This window comes from Notothenia rossii (assembly GCF_949606895.1).
Source record: "Notothenia rossii genome assembly, chromosome: 8".
Classification (NCBI taxonomy): domain Eukaryota; kingdom Metazoa; phylum Chordata; class Actinopteri; order Perciformes; family Nototheniidae; genus Notothenia; species Notothenia rossii.
The window spans coordinates 25,480,078-25,497,625 of NC_136906.1; the positions used below are offsets into that span (position 1 = coordinate 25,480,078).

General features: G+C 38.9%; 1 protein-coding gene across 1 annotated transcript in view; it reads left to right on the forward strand.

Moving 5' to 3' along the window:
- The window catches only part of mrtfbb (myocardin related transcription factor Bb), a 108,624-nt gene that overhangs the window by 85,721 nt on the left and 5,355 nt on the right, over nt 1–17,548 (forward strand). Inside the window, 11 exon segments of the mRNA XM_079645186.1 lie at nt 5,303–5,522; nt 9,657–9,722; nt 10,656–10,660; nt 11,306–11,507; nt 12,770–12,825; nt 12,919–12,994; nt 13,904–14,065; nt 14,863–15,044; nt 16,314–16,318; nt 16,421–16,571; nt 17,386–17,546. Of these exon segments, the coding sequence (XP_079501312.1) occupies nt 5,303–5,522; nt 9,657–9,722; nt 10,656–10,660; nt 11,306–11,507; nt 12,770–12,825; nt 12,919–12,994; nt 13,904–14,065; nt 14,863–15,044; nt 16,314–16,318; nt 16,421–16,571; nt 17,386–17,546 (1,286 nt within the window).

A 17,548-nucleotide genomic window follows, 5' to 3' on the forward strand; every position in this document is an offset into this window, starting at 1 on the left:
CTTAAATACCCATATATTGTATTTATAAACTGTGTTACATCATTGGGCAGACACATTATTATAGTATTACTTTACTGTGCATACATATCAAGAACATCTCAGGAAATAAGTTGAGGGAATGAGTTTGTAACTCTTTCACCTCAAATACTTCAAAACTGAAAACCAAATCAGAGAGAAGCACAGGAGCTTTCTTCTTAACTTGTTTTTATTTGCAGAAAATAGTCCAAGAAGTCAGATTAAATAGAAGTCTGTGATAAACTGACTCAAATTCTTCCTTGATTATTCTACCACAGTACATATTTTCATAATGGTTTTATGGTCTCAAAGGCTGGTTTCAAATCATCTTTAATACAGCACAATATTAATCTAGTAAATTGTGGTCCCATTTTGTAAAATAGACAATAAACGGTGTGTGCTTTAGGGCGTGGCTACGTTACAATTGACAGGTCGCTAGCATGGTTTGTTCCGGTCTGGTTCTGTCCATTTGTCTTACAGTTGTTTCACAATGATTTTAAAGTTCAGGAAAGTTTGATTTAACATTTTCATCACCGAAAAATACTTGTTTGGTTGCACATACTCTAACTCCACCCTTTAGAATGCCAACCTAATACCCTTCTTATATGCAGTTTATGTACAGTAATCAATATTCCTTTCAGGCCGTGGTGTAACAGCATAGGGAAATGAGAGTATGGATCTAACCTGGTCAGCACAATAAAGGCTGGCATTGTTCCTGGCTGAGAGTCAAGGCTCACGTTACAAATTGCCTCACAATACCAACAACATTGCGTTGTACACCAACATACCCATCCCCTTTTTCCTAATTTTGTTAGTGTTTTTGCTCCGTAATGCCAGGTCCCGATTCTTCTATATCACTTAATTACTACCAAATGTTTCACTTCTCGTCATTGAAATGAGTCATTGTGAAGAAACCTGTGATGCAGCTGGTTTCCTCCACTGGAAAACGGCTACACTGTGGCAATGGGGCAGATGAGAATGGCGTTGTTCACCCTTGGGGAATGTGAAGCTCCTAATTACAGAGATTCTCATCGAGAGGGGGGGGGGGGGGGGGGGGGGCAGAATTACATTGTGCAATGGTTGGCTCTGTGTCACAAAAAGTACTCATCCAAATGTCAGTACGCCTACGTTTTTCACAACACAAACAATCCCAAGTAATATTAAAATGATACTGACACTGAAGTAATGGACATGTATAGACGGACACATTTCCTTTATAATCATTTAATTTGTGGTAACATGAGAATCTGATGTTTTTAGTTTTTGCACTACTTTATATGTGCGATTCATATCCATACATTACACACATGCACATTTAAATAAACTCCCCATCACACAGGCATAGACAAACAATATGTGATGCAGTATAAATACATATGATTGATTTCTGCTGACCCTAAATATTACAGCTTTTGGATCATCAGGAGTCGAGTTTCACTGACGATTAAGAGGGTCTCCGACCTCCTGTGTGACTAAAATAATTTCCCTTTGCGGTCTCAAGGACAGAAAGATCATCGCTGATTTAAGAGCAAGGCAACAAGGAAAACAAATGATTTTCAATGATTTGTTTGCGTTATGACGTTGGGGATCAGATTAAATTCCCGGCGGGAGCCAACACATAATTAGAGCCAAAGTAAATAATACAATCAAAGGTTTTCCTTGGGAACATGTATAGTTATGTGTTCATACATGATTAAATCATTGAATTCCATATTTGTTTTATTGAATCAAAGGTTAAATATAAGTGTTTTTTTGTTTTTTTTCTGGGTTCAACTGTTCAAAAATATCCATCTCTGAATATCCTGGTTTTTACTGAAATAACTGGAAAGAATCATTCTTAAAAATGACAATAGAATAATAATGGAGAACGGCTTTTCTACTAGGTAAATATGCAACAAAGGTCCCTAGATGTTGGTCTTCTTGTTATGTACACTTCACAAATCTGAAACTTTCAAAGTAAGTAAGATAGAAAGTGTAGGAAAAACGATTGAATGACTATTGTTATTTGTGGCTTATCATGTCAAAATATGATACCGATGACAGTGTATAGTATGTGTGCTGCACTAACATAAAGATCTTTTGTATTAAACTATAGTCTGGTTTTAACTGAATAAGCATGAGTAATGTGTTTTCCAGATGGAAAACAAGTGTTGCCCTTTGTTTCTGCAATTAAGTATTTGGGAGACTGTTTCCATTTTTCAATGGTGATAAAACACAATTTAAAGCTTACTGCCTAACTTTGTCAAAATGACATCATTGTAGCGTTATTCGTAAGTGGCTATAGTGTTAATTATCCCAAAACCCTTGTTCTTTGTTCCTGTGGAACACACTTCTTCTATTTTAAAGATGCCCTATTAGTATGCTTCTTTGGGTTTTCCGTTTCCTGTAATGTGTAGGTTTGTGTGCATGTAAATGGTCTGCAAAGGCTACAATTCCAAAGTTCCCTCCAGCGGGAGTTCCTCTTCCACACAATGTTTACCTCCTTAACATAATGACATCACTGTGTAACACTCGCTCTTCTATTGAATAAGCAGTTGACCAATCACAACAGAGCTGGCAAGCAAACCAATCAGAGCAGACTGGGCTCTGGTTTCAGACAGAGAGTGAAAAGAAGTGCTGCAGCACAGGCAGCATGAGAAGGTCATTTAAGGACATCCAGGACAGTCCTCTTCGACTACTTCGCCTTGTAATTTTCTCATAGACTTCTTTACAATTGGATTTTTCCCAGCATTTCCCCTTAATGGATATCAAAGAAATGTCCACTTCTGCATTGGTTTCACTTTTGAGTCCCAGCACATTTGCTCTCAACTGACCTGAGAACTGAACATATTGTTTCAGAAAGTGATTCAGTTTAGTTTGTTCACCCCAAGAGGTTTGTTCTATACAAATCTTTCATGAACAAGAAGAAGTCTGTCCATATGGCTTCGTGTTTACAGCCCTAGGTTTGGTCAATGAATCAGTATTTTGCCTAGTTTTCCAGTCAAAAGGAACCGAGCTACAGGTGTAAAAAGTACACTTAATCTTCTCATACTTGTAGGAATATATCAGGCAGTGGTGTGATTTATTGTGAAGTTAAAGATATCTTTGAATCCTGAATAAAACACTGCTTAGAGACTGCACCTGTAAACTTGAATGTTTTTGCTCTAGTCTAAATGAGTAATTATGAGGTTGTAAAAATGAAAAACAGCTGGCCCGAGGAAACAATTGCATTTTATACCGTGATCTTTATCAAGCTGAAATGGCTATTAATAACAGTCAATGCAGTGACATTGTTGCAGAATTTTAATTGAATACAGAAATGTTGAATTAGTAGATGTTTTAGTTTAAGAAATTAGACTTTAAAATTGTTACTGAAGTTGAGAAACAGCATTTTTCTGGACTGGAAAGGGAAAGTGATAACCCACACCTGACTTTGATACACGAGAGAGATTTCGATTGTGGGACTAAACAGGTGTTAAGGCATTAATAAAATCAGTTGTTGAAAGAAATGGAAATTCAAAAGTATTCTGTGAATTTACGGACGGTGAGACATGCAGAAATATGCTTTTCCACATACCAAAAGCTCCAACTACCCTCCCATGTTTCTTTATGGTCTTGTTCACCATTATTCAAACCCAGCTGTGAAGTGTCATAAAACATTGTGCCTGACTCTACCAGTCCCATTTACTTTATCAACTCCATGTTTCCCATGTGTCCCATGCTGTTTTACATGCATATTTCTTGACTCTTAATCCCAGTCTAACCAGCCTTCCTGGACCCACTGAGAAACACAGAACTCTCCACAATTAGTGTAATTCCCCTTTTATCTCATTTCCTGTTGGAGCGTTTGTAGTCGTGGATGGATCTAACCACCATTGTAAGCAACGACTATGTATTAGCTGCTGCATTCCACTTTGATTTTCTTATGTAGATGTTTTCTCATCACATGTTTGGACAAATAGTCACATGCAAGATGGAGTTCCTGGGGAATAAAGTGATATTTTGGATGTTTTGAAGCTGGGTTTTATAAGGTATATATCTATAATCAGTGTATACCTGGTATAATGGTTATTTGCACGCTCCCAGTTTGAAAAAGCAGACAGGTTCTGCCATGAAAAGCCAGGTTTGTACGGCTTTGAACCCAATGTCCAGCTTATCAAAATCAACATCAGTGTGTGATATATTTGGCCCCGATTATGATTGTTATCAGGCCATTTAATAGCTGTCAGTAGTTGTTTTCAATACCACTTTAATGCATCTGACGGGGCAAACTGCACCCACCAGTAAGCAAGAAGATGCAGACCCAATGTTATGATTACACTTACACTATGTTATGACGTTATTATAGCATTGTACTGATGGTAGGTTACCCAATGTTTAGTCTCAACTCCAAGTGGTTAGGTTTAGGAAAAACGGTCATTTCTTTAGCCTTTGTGCCTTATAGCTCAACAAGTGGATGGAGCTCACATGTACTGGTGCTGAGTCCGACCCACAGCCCTTTTCTGCATGTCCACATCTCATATCTATACTATCAAAAAACACAAAATGTTTGATAGTTTGGTAATAACACATTCCATAACTTTGCTTACATAGGCTACGTCACAAAAAACAACTTGATATGATCTTCTGGTTTCCCACAGCACACAAACTCTGCTCCTTGGCAAATATCCATAAACTGATATAGATTTTCCTATGAACAGTCTTTGTTAGGTGGCTAAAATATGTTTTGATACAGCAGTACAATGCTTATCATACAGTGACTATATGAATAAGTACCGTATACAACCCCACTTGAAACAAACCGTACAACAGCTAGGATGAAGTTGCTGATTTGAATCAATGTTGTTGCATCTATTCATGTAAACAAAAAGGATTACAAAATGCTTAAAGATAAGCTTCCATGACCCTGAGCGCCCAGTGTGTTTTTTCTTGTCATTGTTATGTAGTGCTACAACGACTTCTTTAGAAAAATAAAAAAAAACCTCATACAGTTTCTCATGGAGATGTGCCCGTTTGTTTTCCCAACAGCTTGTTTGAATCAACTATGTAAAGGTTAGTAATAAAATATTCGATTCCCTGCTGATTGTTCATAAAAGAAAATATCCTCTGGGTTTTGTGCTGTAGTCTGATGAGCCCTCTGTGAGTAGAGCGAAATGACCCAGAGAGGGTTAACATGAGCAGCGCTGTGTTCCCTCCTCCTGACATTGACTGAGCGCTAAACACACACACACACACACACACACACACACACACACACACACACACACACACACACACACACACTCAAAGGCACACACTTTCTCCACAGAGGCCAGCACAGAGCCAGAGAGGAGGGACTGTTTGCAGCTCTGAGAGCCAGCTGTCGTTCGCTCAGCGCTGGGTCTATTCTCCCCCTGACTCCCTCGTTCTCCACTGGCCTCATCCCTCCATGGGACTCCAGACCTGGCCGCCAAGCAACCCACCGCTGTCCTCCATGGCCTGCCTTGAAGTGGAGACCCCTTCCATCTGCAGGGGTAAATTCAAATCAGGTGCCTTTTGAACATTTTCCTTGTCTAACACGCGCATGCTTTTCATTGTTGTATTTATATGTTTTCCTATGCTAAACTTGTTCTAATGTTTACTAAAGCTGTCAGTTGGAGAAGAGGTTGTAGTGACGTAGACTCATCCCCAACAGGAAATGACAGGGCAAAAGTAAAGCTCATCACAATGAGTCATGCCATGCGTCGTTCTTGCAGGAGAGACTGTTGTGTTCTGATGGATCATGAATCAAAGTTTCTCTAGAAAAACGGTCACCGTCTGCGAAGGGGAACATGCAGTTTATACTGACTGTGTTTATATTGGCACTGTTGAACTACTATTATGGTTTTCTGTCACATTATATAAGCAACACCTGTAATGTTAGTACACACACTGAGCTTGATTCAGATGGAGTGCAATACAACGATATACTGCAGATCAAGATTCGTATCATTATTTGCATTTTTTATATTCTTTGTCTGCATCCATTAGCAGAAAAAGTGTCCTCGATTAGACCAGAAGTTGAGTAATGGTGACTTTGTTTTTGTTTTGAAAACGTAACATAGCTTTTTTTAATTGACAACCAATATTACTGCTTCTTTGAAGTAATATTTGATGAAAACTCCAGAGGGTCATGAGTGTATGTTTAAATTGTTTTTGATTTGGCATGATTTCTAAAATGATGGATGTCGTAATATGGCATAAGTGTTATCTTTTCCTGGTTTTAACGGTTGCATTACAGTAAAGTGACGTAATTACGTCTGGACTTACCAGATGTCTCCAGCTCTTCTGGTATTTGCCTTTACCCACTTAGTCACTATATCAACATTACTGATGAATATTTATCAGGAACCTCATTGTGTAAATATTTTTGTCATAAGCACCAATAGTTATCCCTATAACATTGCTGCGATATCAATATAAAGGTATTTGATCTAAATATTGTAATATTTAATAATCACATTGCCTAGCCATACTTTTATGATAGAGTAAGAAGATGTATAACATGGCACCAGTTCATAATACTATATAGGCTTAGTTTGTGTAAATTCCTCTCTGTCAGGGCCATCATGCAAGATTTTCAGGTTTATTAAAATCAACACATAATTCATGATCTGACTAATATTACTGTTTTTAAACAAACCCACCGCAGTTTGCCAACACAGAAATGCTCACTTATGGACTCACTTCCTTCTTTTTTTAAGACCTTTTGTTGAGGGAAAATTACAACAACTTACAAATCATCTTAGATTCATTGAGTGCCCATATCATCGTTTATTGCTGCAATACATTTTCGATTTAGATATATTTAAAATCATAATAAAGGTACATTTAACCTTTTATACATTTTTTATATAAAAATGACACTGCTTAAAGGAGCCATAGTATTCTAATGTTCAGGTCCATATTTGTATTTAGTGTCTCTACTGTGAAATGTTTTCATACTTTAATGTTCAAAAAGATCTTTATTTTTCTCATACTGCCTGTGCTGCAGCACCTCTTTTCACCCTCTGTCGGAAACCAGAGCCCAGTCTGATCTTATTGGTTAGCTGCCCGGCTCTGTTGTGACTGGTCAACCGCTTAGAGATGTCCCGCCTCTTAGCCTATCATGTACAATGTGTTAGAGTGCTAGCCAATAGAAATGAGTGATGTCACTATGTTACGGAAGTAAACAAAGGTGCATAATCGAGGCGTTTCAAGCAGGGGGGTCGAGTGTGTGGCACAGAAACTCAATCTGGGGGGAACTTTGGGATTTTAGCATTTGCAGACCATTTATATGCACAAAAACCTATACAACACACTACAGGAAAGGGGAAACCCCAAAGAGCATAATGGGGCCCCTTCAAGCTTTCCTGATTTTTAATGTCACAATATTAGATGTTCTCTACTCGATTGTTATGCCCAAAAGAATTCCTGATAACAATTAGAGAAAAACTGAAAAAGAAACGTTTGTGGGCAGGGCTTTGTAGGAGGTAGACAAAGCAAAAAAAGTAACAAACATCTATGTTTTAAAGAGGCGCCAGATTATTTGCATGACATAATGGTATTTTTATTTTAAACACTTTTATAATAGTATCACACTTCTACAGTATCACACTATCAGTTATTTAGGTTTATTTGTGCTTTGACGTACTGTTAACGTGACCTCCAAATAATCACTTTCTGAACATACCATACTGTACTTCATTTGTGTTCTCCTTCTTCAGTACAAGACAAGGTGTATGAATTATACAAGATGAACGTGCCTTACAGTACATGAGTTGTGACTCCATCATAGGAAAATGTATCAGAATTAGCCGCTGCACACTCAAATGACTTTGTGGATCTATGTAAACTCTATATTCGTGGTTTGACTTGGTCTTTGCTAAAATGGGATTGTGTTTAAAGTATTTGATATTTATAATAGTAAAGTCACCATAACCCAGTGTCACTCTGTTCCTAAACTAAATCTTAATCCGCGCGAGCAGTATCTGAAGCCACACCAAACAGTTTTTTTGGACTTTATTTTTACTGGAAAAACCCCCCCAGAAAAGTCAAATAAAATCAAAGTTCTGATGGGAGACCTCCAGGGATGATTTGCTGAGAACAACTTGGTCTGAGATTAGAGATTACATCAGTAGACAGAGATTTCAGCAGAGCTCTCTCTCTCTCTCTGTTTCTCCTCTGTTTACGCTCTGCTGGTGAGCAAGAGAGCGGAGCCGGTTTGCATCGTGGAGAGGTTAGCCAGGGTTCACTTTGAACACAACATGACACAAAATGAGTAGGGACCCCTAGGCATGAAGTGTACCCCCATACTGGCGCTCAAATTAAACTCTTTATTCTCTTGGAAGGAAGCTTTTGATGCTATTGATATGCAGCAATATGTGCTTATAAATCTTCTAGCCTGTGGCGCTTTTTCCAAGTTACAGTGGATATGAATATTGAGACAAATTGATGGCAATTCTTTTCTTTTTTTTTTTACAATCTCCTGGTATGATCTGTCTCAGGCCGCCTGGGTCTTTAATAGGAAACACAGCAGGCGGGGCGGGCACACTGTGTTCTCTGCCCCACAGTTGATGGGCTGCTGTGAGAGTGGTCTCAGCCTCCCACCCTTTGCCTCTGCACTTGTCACTCTGAGTTCCCTTGCCCACCAGTAGAAGCCAGTGAATGTCCCCTCAGCTCTCCGCGTACAACCGTAGACCCAACCCCCTTAACAACCCCTGAATTTCATGGTTCCCAGGCCTTGTTCTCACAGCTGCCCAGTTTATTTTTGCTAGAGTGAGTCACAGAGGCTTGTTCAGACGCAGCGCATTTCCCAGGAGAGTCGCAGCACGTCTGTGTGTGTTTGTGTGTGAGAGGGAGTAGCTGTTTCCCCTGAGCCACAGAATAGCTGTAGCAAAGCCGGGTTCACTTCACTACATTGGTTACGATGAAAGGTCTCATGTACCTCAACCCACCGCCTCATTCGTCGCCATCACCCACCTTCCCCTTCATGTTTTTTCTGCATAAAGTGGTGTTATTCTGCTGAAATAACATGTCCACGCTCACTTGTTTATAAATGTTTAAACTGGGATTTAACTACAGTTTATATTGACGGTGTGGGGCCTGCATGCAAGACTCTTATTTCTGCTGAAAGATAGTCAGTCTTTGATGTGCCTCTGCTCCTTGCTTATCCACCATAAGCAAGATTACATTTTCTAAACAATTTAACAAATACACATGACTCACTTTTTGCTGCCGTTATGACCATTGCCATTTTTGCTTATTACTGCAACTGCAGACATTAATCCCTCTCTTATCTGTGTGTATTCTGTACTGTAGATACTTTGTTTGACTTCTCTGTGTATTTGCATCCCAGTAAGAGATATTGACGCTCATTTGGAACTTTTTTTTCCTATCGCATTGCGCTGTCCTGAAGTAACTGTAGTAAAACTTGTGGGATAAACATCAGTTGAAACCATGCAGGAAGTGGATTGGATGTCAGTGGTGGTGAAGAGGGAATGCTCTCCGGCCTATGGGGTGGTTTATTGATTGAGAAATAATAAGCATTTTGTTTTATTTGAAGTCTGGCAGGTTTCACAGTTTATGGCAGAGATGGTTGTTAGTACTCAGCGGACTCGGCTCTGAATGGTTAAAGTTCAACTGTGACCTCTGTGTCTCTGCAGTCCTCCAGCTCTGTCTGCAGCAGAGGAGAAGTCGGGAGCAGCTTGTGGAGCAAGGCATCATGCCGCGTGAGTTATCACATCACACACTAACAAAAGTTTCACCTGAAGAAATTAGTAGAGTCAGCAAGAAAGTTACCAATATGCCCAAAATCCAGAATTCCTTTCTCTCTCATAACAATTCTATACTTTCTGCAGTCATAATATTAGGGATACAAATTATCTGTTTACTTTACTGCATCTTAATCAACAAAACATCTTAGTTGCATTTGGGGGACACATTTGTAGTTCCATTAAAACAATTTGAGACCCATTTAAACGTCATAATGTTATTTGTAATTATGCACTGCAAAGTGTATTAACCACACCTGCTTTATTTGTCTTTATGCAATGGTTTAGAGTAGCATTATTTTGCACTTTAAGACAGTTGTTGTACTTTTTAATCCACTATTTCACTATTAAACTTCAATTACTTTAAATATTTAGATTAGGTCTATACAAATTACTGAACAGATAATTAATCAGGAATTTGTATATGGTAAGATTACCTTTATTATTCCCTTGATGTAATGCACAAGCAGTTTATATAAAAATCCTTATTTATCAGCTAAAATATCAAAGGGATGAGCACATTAATGCATAAATCATTATAATACATGTTTATATATTTATTTGCAATGAGCCAGCAAAATTATTACTTTTACTTTTTATAATTTAAAAACATGTTGATGCTTATGCTTTTGTAGTCTTTCTTGGTTTTCCTTATCAGAGAGTATTTATACAAAGTGGTAAAAAGTACTTTTACTCAAAAGATCTGAGTTCCTCGCCCACCACTGATATAAGGTGATAATGTTTGAGCTCACACAGGTCTATCAAAATGTTAAAAAGATTATTTTACACATCTAACCAATTTATTAGAGAAGTTCGGGATTTTAGAATTGTATAAGTTGCATAAAAACATTGTGTACGTCATGAATCAATATCTTATATATCCTTATCTAGACAGTGTAAAAGTGTATTGTCTCATTCAGACTGTTATTAATAGTCATGTTATTGTACTCCTGTAAACATAATTATGAAAGATATTTTCCACTTGTTAGAGTCTAAAATTAAACCGTTGGAAAAGTAGGCTTTAAAAAGTCTAATATTGGCTTCAATTTGATTTTATAGTTCCGAGATTTGATTCTCTACTCTTGTTATTGCAAATAAAATGTAATTTACTTTATCTCATGAATTAAGTGTTTCAATACCTCCATGCTGACTATCGTGCAAACTTACCAGCTTCATAAGATTAAGATGTCACTTCTAGCTAGATTATGACTGCTCTCAAAGTAATTATGGGACTTATTCTATTCATAGGGTATCATTTTCCTGCATGTTTGTGCTACTATATCAACAAGATTCTAATTAGTACTTAATTGAATTATATGTAAAAGCCCTAAAAAGCCTTGTATTTGACTTGAAACCAACAGAATTTACCACAATAAGCCATCAAGCAACAACCCAGTAGCACAACAGAAAGAAAGCACTCGTGCTTTACACCGTCCATCCTCTGATGAGACTGGAGTGGAGCAGGCTCAGTGCCCTGTGCTACTCCTAATAAAAGATAAGCTGAATAAGTGACAGAATCATGCTGAAAGCTGGAGAGGTAGAAAGAAAATAAGACAAAGCTCTTTCTCTTCGTCCTGTTTTCCATTGAGAGTCTCCTGCAGTCTCTGGCTCCGCTCGGCCCCATGAGTCAGCGCCTGAGCCCGCAGTGGAGGTCAGGGGCCCGGCCAAGCGTGGCCCTCGCTCAGACCTACGGCCATCCTCCACTAAAGCACTCTGCTGCTCCCACTTACAGGCTTATGCTAGGTATGCACTGAGGTTTAGGTGACGAGCAGGAATGTTTTGCTTTCCTCTCTGACACACTCCTAAGAGCACCTCTCCCACTCCAGCCAGTGTGTCTCCAAACAGTGCGGGTGATAGCAGAGGTGACTACTCAGAGCCAGACCCCGCTTAAAACAGGACAAGTTTATTCTGCCAGATCAAAAAGTCACTCTCTGCTTGAGTCAGTAAAGCTGGTATTTCCTGTTTGACTCCCATGGGCTCCTGCTTACTAATATCACACTCATGCAGTAGGACAGAGACAAGAACATGAAATGATGATCTTGAATATGAATAACAGGATGGACTGTCAAGGAAATGCTGACAACATATTAGAGATGGTGAAATTATGTTTATGTGACCTTTGTATGACACAAATGTTCTAAAGCATTCTGAATCAAATTATACATAGGGATATCTTTTTATTAAACAGACGGATATATTTACATTATATAGCAAATGCCCTTCCTTTTGTATTCCAGGCAGAATTCTACTGTCCTTGAGTTTACTGTGTATTATAAGTTGAGCTGAATATTAGCGCTTTATACCTTCAAGGTGTCGACCAAAATAACCCAGTCGCAACTTGAATCTTCCACACTCAAGCAATACCTCTTCAATCCATTCTGTACCAAGATCCCGAGAAGTATTTTTTTTCCTCGCAGCCAAACACTGCAAACGTTTTTTTATTTAATGCAACCATCGATTGGCCCCCTACCGTAAGCAGATTCAACCCATACTGACTCTGTTGATCTAGTGAAATAGTGAATGTTTATACATTTTGAACACTTCCAAAATGTATTTGTATAGCAAATAGGGGTGATGGTGGCATGTTGCTGCTGAAGTGGTATATGTACTGGTACTGTGTTATTTGAAACAATACCTGCCCTTTTACCGTCAAACGTTTATATTATATTTGCTGCTGAGCTGTGTCTAAATGTCAAAAGGACAACATGATTAATTACAGTATATCTAGCAGAGATGAAGCCTTGTGTACTGTGAAGGAGTGGACTTTGGTTGATTCAAAAGGCTTCCCTTAATCCATAACAAAGAGTAAATACAGTATATTCTGTACCTCGCATTATTCCACTTACAGTATGTTGTTACATTAACCTCCTTCTGTTGATTTGTAGTTCAATTACCAATCAATGGTTGCTATTCAAAATGAATAACTGCAATAAACACCCCAAAGTAAATGGCCTTGGGGAATAAAAAGGGGTCATAATCTAAAATGTTATTTCACCTTTTCACAGCCCTGAAAACACCTGCTGCTTTTCATGAGCAGATTCGCAGCCTGGAGAGAGCCAGGGTAAGACTAGTCAAACTGAAGCTACTGATCGTATTTGTCTAAATCTAGATGATAACCCCAAAATATGTGTTATTTATTTGTATTTTCTTACAGACTGGGAGCTTCCTAAAGCACAAACTGTGCAGGAGACCTGAGCGCTCTGAGCTGGTCCGTATGCACATACTGCAAGGTAATCTTCCCCTGTGAGCTCTTAATGGCTTCTAGATAACAGAGATGAATAAGGTGCTCATTCATCCAATGGCACCTACAATGGCTGTTTACATTTGTTTTACAAAGTTAAAACCAGATAAATGTCTTTGAAGTTAACATAGAAGTTATGTAGGTCGCCAGTGAGTCACTCGGACAAAGCAGTTAAAGGAAGACTTAAACCCAAAATAATAATTTAACTACTCACCATGTGTTGCCTTTAATTCTTAAAGAAAACTTTTTTTCATATAAATGAAGGAGTGACGGACAGAGACATTGTTGGCAGAATTGAAGTAAATAGAAGACCTTTTAAAAACTGCAAAACTAAATTAAAACTTTGGTTTACAAACTCTCACAAAACTCCACCACTAAAATCCAAGACTCATTCACTCAGTCGTATGATCTCTACTTTGCAAACACATGTCATTCTCTATTGACTATTTAAAATATTTTAAATAAACATTCTCACATTAATGCAAGTCCTGACGAGTAATGCGAAAAGGCGCTTGTGAAGTAGTGATCTTATGTCTGACTAAATTAACTTTGATGAAGTTTCACTTTTTGTGTGAGTTAGCAAACGGATGATTTGAATTTGAGTGAAAGCATTTAATGTAATTTGCTCAGTTAAAAAACGCTGTTTCCCTTTACAATGAAATGATTCCTTTGCGTTCCAATCCTAAAAGTAGTGGGTCATTGTCTGTAAGAATGTGGTATAGTTTAGCTGTTGTTAAACTTGTGTTCAACACTCGTCATAAAGGCATGTGAGAAAAAGGGTTCTTCAAGAACTCAAGATATTGAAATACAAGTGGTCATTTTGTGGGTAAAGCTTTCCTTTAAAAGTCTAACTGATGCTAGTCTTATCACAGCGAATGATTCTCTGTGTTTTCCCCAGAGACGCAGGCTGAAGCCTCGCTGCAGGCCACACAGCTGAAGCTGAAGAGGGCCCGGCTGGAGGATGATCTGAACGAGAAGCTGGCCCAGCGGCCGGGAGCCATGGAGCTGGTGGAGAAGAACATCCTGCCTGTGGACTCCGGTGTGGAAGAAGACGATGATGGTAGATACTCTGTATGATACATGATACAATGATACACTGTATCAGTATCATCCTCACTGTCAGCAGACCTGAGCCTTCCAGAGCGTGTTGTAGCCCTCTTTGGTGCCAAGCTCACCACCAACAGTTGTGTAACGGCCAGAGAGTTAACTTAAGCCAGCATTGCAGGCACATGTTTTAGCTGTTACTGGTGTTATTACACATGCTTGACAGATTAACGTCACATTTTTAACAAACATTCATTGAGCCCACTGGATGAAGCCTACTGACCTTGGTGATACCGTGGCTTTACCTCTAGTACCACCGTTAAGTTGACATTTTTGGTTATTAGTGAAGATATCCCAAAAACGTTTGGATAGATTGCCATGAAATTCAGCCCAGATGTTTACTTCACTCTTGGGACAAATCGTAAACACTTTGGTCATGAGCTGACTTTTCATCTAGCACCACCATAAGGGCCAAATATCAAGTAGCTCCTCTATATGTTAAGTACTAATTATCAAATGTTAATATGCATGTATGCTAATTACAATTGTGGAAATATTTTACATGCTTAAGATTAGCAGATGTCTTTGTTAGCTTCTTCAGCTCTTCTGTGTTGTCGTGTGTTCATTCAAGCGATGGCTTTTTTACTATTTAGTTATAACTCATAACTCAAGTTTTCTTTTATGAAAAAAAAAACTAACTTTCTTATAACAATTGGAATTTAAGTGGAGTGCCATAACCCAAAATCCAATGAGTTTCCTTTAAGTTTCCTTTAGTTAAGCTGTGGTTGCTAATGTTTGATTCTTGCCCCACAGGTGGTGAGGTAACCTGCTCTAAGCCAACAGACATCTACAACTTTGATGAGGACAGCAGCGATGCATTATCACCCCCACAGCCTGCCAGCCAAAAGTCTTCAAGCTCCACGTCTGCCTCTCCAAAGGAGCCTGGAGGGATTGAGGCCACTTCCACTTCCTCTAATTTAAACTCTCCAGTACAGGTACAACAATACAATGAACATTTACAATATATAAATTACAAACAACTATTAAAATAAAGGGAAGAAGCTTCTCATGTGTATTAGAGGCCCTATTATTTAATGTGGGGTTTTCCCTTCCTGTAGTGTGTTTTGTGCATGTAAATGGTCTGCAAAGGCTAAAATTACAAAGTCCTCCCCCGATGCCTGAACGCTTCCATTGATCTTCTTTGTTTACTTCCCTAACCTAGTGACATCACTGAAACACTGGCGCTTCTATTCTCTATTCTTATTTTATTATTCTATTCTCAGTCCAACACATTGTATGTTATATGCTAAGGGGAGGGACATCTCTAAGCGGTTGACCAATCACAACAGAGCCAGCCAGCTAACCAATCAGAGCAGACTGGGCTCTGGTTTCAGACAGAGGGTGAAATTAAGGGTGATTAAAATAGTACTGCTTTAAAGAAGGCTGTGGTAGCCAGTGGTATAATGTTTTACTTATGAGAAGACAATTCGAGACTTGATTTGAGGCAAATACAAGGAACTTTTAGTTTATCTTTAGCTCTATTATTTTTATTATAATTTAGCGGAATAGGAGTACCTCTGCGTCATGCTGATAAGATCTTAATCTGGCTAGTGTCTGTATTAGTTTTGGAAGTAAGTGAAAAGAAAGAAAGAAAGAATCAACTTCTTTTAAATACCATATCCCTTAATGATGGTGAAATAAAGTTCACTTTTTTAAGCCACCAACAAAAGTACATATATGTATGTAAAACCATTTCTTTCAATGTATTTCCTAAATAAACTAAACGTATTACATACCAGTCCAGGATGGAGAGTCGATTAAGGATTGTTTTTGAATTCTCTACATGTGTTGTATTGATTTGTTCTTTGGTCAAATTATTTTCTTTTTTCTTTGTTGATCCTGCCCCAGTATACGACATAACCACTAAATATAGCCTACGGAAAAAAATATTTTCAGAAGTCTAGTTTTTTTTCAAAGGCTGACATGCTGTTCACTGCCAAAGTCTGCCTCTTCAAATGTAAACATGGCTATTCTAGTCTGCGAGCCTTTAATTGTTTTGTCTAATGTTTTGTCAAAGAAAATCAGACTCAATGACAAGCATTAAAAATAAAACCTTCTTGCTGATGGTTTTCTTATACAAGTCATATAGAGGCATTACTATTGAAAACTCCTTTTATATATACATATGTTTTACTGTATCTAACAGACACGTTGTAATAAATGTGTAGACACATTTTGTTCTTGTGCGTGTTATATCATTCCAGTTGAGGTACTCTATCTTCTTGCTCAGGATGATGACTAACAGGCGTAGCGGCTTCACTGTTCTTACTGAGCGGATCATGTGGTTTCTCTCTGTCTCTTCTGTTCTTAGCGCTTCCCCCCCCCCTCCTAACACACAGTGCACATCAAACGCAGTCAGCCCTGTCTCCACGGGCGAGCGACAAAACCACCAACAAGCCTCTGCACCTCAGCCAATCACCAGCTCTGTCCCAAACATCGCCCCGGGGCCACTTCTTGTAAAGGTGAGCTGCAGTTTACCGAAAAGAAGAAGCTTTCCTTTTATTAAGGATGAGTTGAGTTAAGCTGTACATTAACCTGGAGTCTTTTTATATTTACACCCAGCCGACATGAAATTGACCTCAGTCACGGAGCTCAATTTGATTTATTGCCTGTTTTTGTTTTGTTTTTTGTTTTCTTTGGAAATGTGAAGAGTGTTGTCGGAAGACACACAGTCTGTGTTTTGCCATTTTTTAAAGTGACATCAGTTTTAGGGTGAACTGAAAGTCAGCATACAGCCAAGTTACTTCAAAGAACAACAGGGTCATTTAGCAAATCCTTAGGCTGGAGTCTCCTGAAATCAAAGGATGGGAGTGAGGCAGTAACGTTTATTGCATTTATCATAATCCGGTTATCCTCTGAGCATAGGGTGAACTCTGCCTCCCTTGGAATACCGAGGAGGAATGAGTTTGACAAATTAGAGGCCGGTTGCTTGCTTAACCCAGCTTGAGTTTCTGGTTTCATAGCAAGAACCTGCTGCTCCTGTGCCAAGCCATTTTCATGTGTATCCTGTAGCTGCAGGTGGTAAAACAATAAAGGTCACATTTACTACCCGTTTCCTCATCGTGCAGTTCTCATCGGGTGTCAGAACAATGTTCTACCTTAATGTTTCAAACTATAAAAGTCAGGTATCAGTTCCAAGTCTTGCAATGTTGGAACTGGCACTGCTTACTCTGTTACCTGATAAACTGGACTGAGATCAGTTCCAGGAATCAAATATCCTCCAGATGGTCCTCTCAGCTTTGACATGCTCCTTTTCTTCTGTCTTGTGTTCTGCAGCAAAGCTTAACCAAGCTACCCGGGGATAAAAGCCGCAGCAAAAAGAGCAAGGAGCCCAAACCGCGAGTGAAAAAGCTCAAGTACCATCAGTACATTCCCCCGGACCAGAAGCAGGATCTCAGTGAAGTTCTGATGGACTCGGCTTACGCCCGTCTGCTGGAGC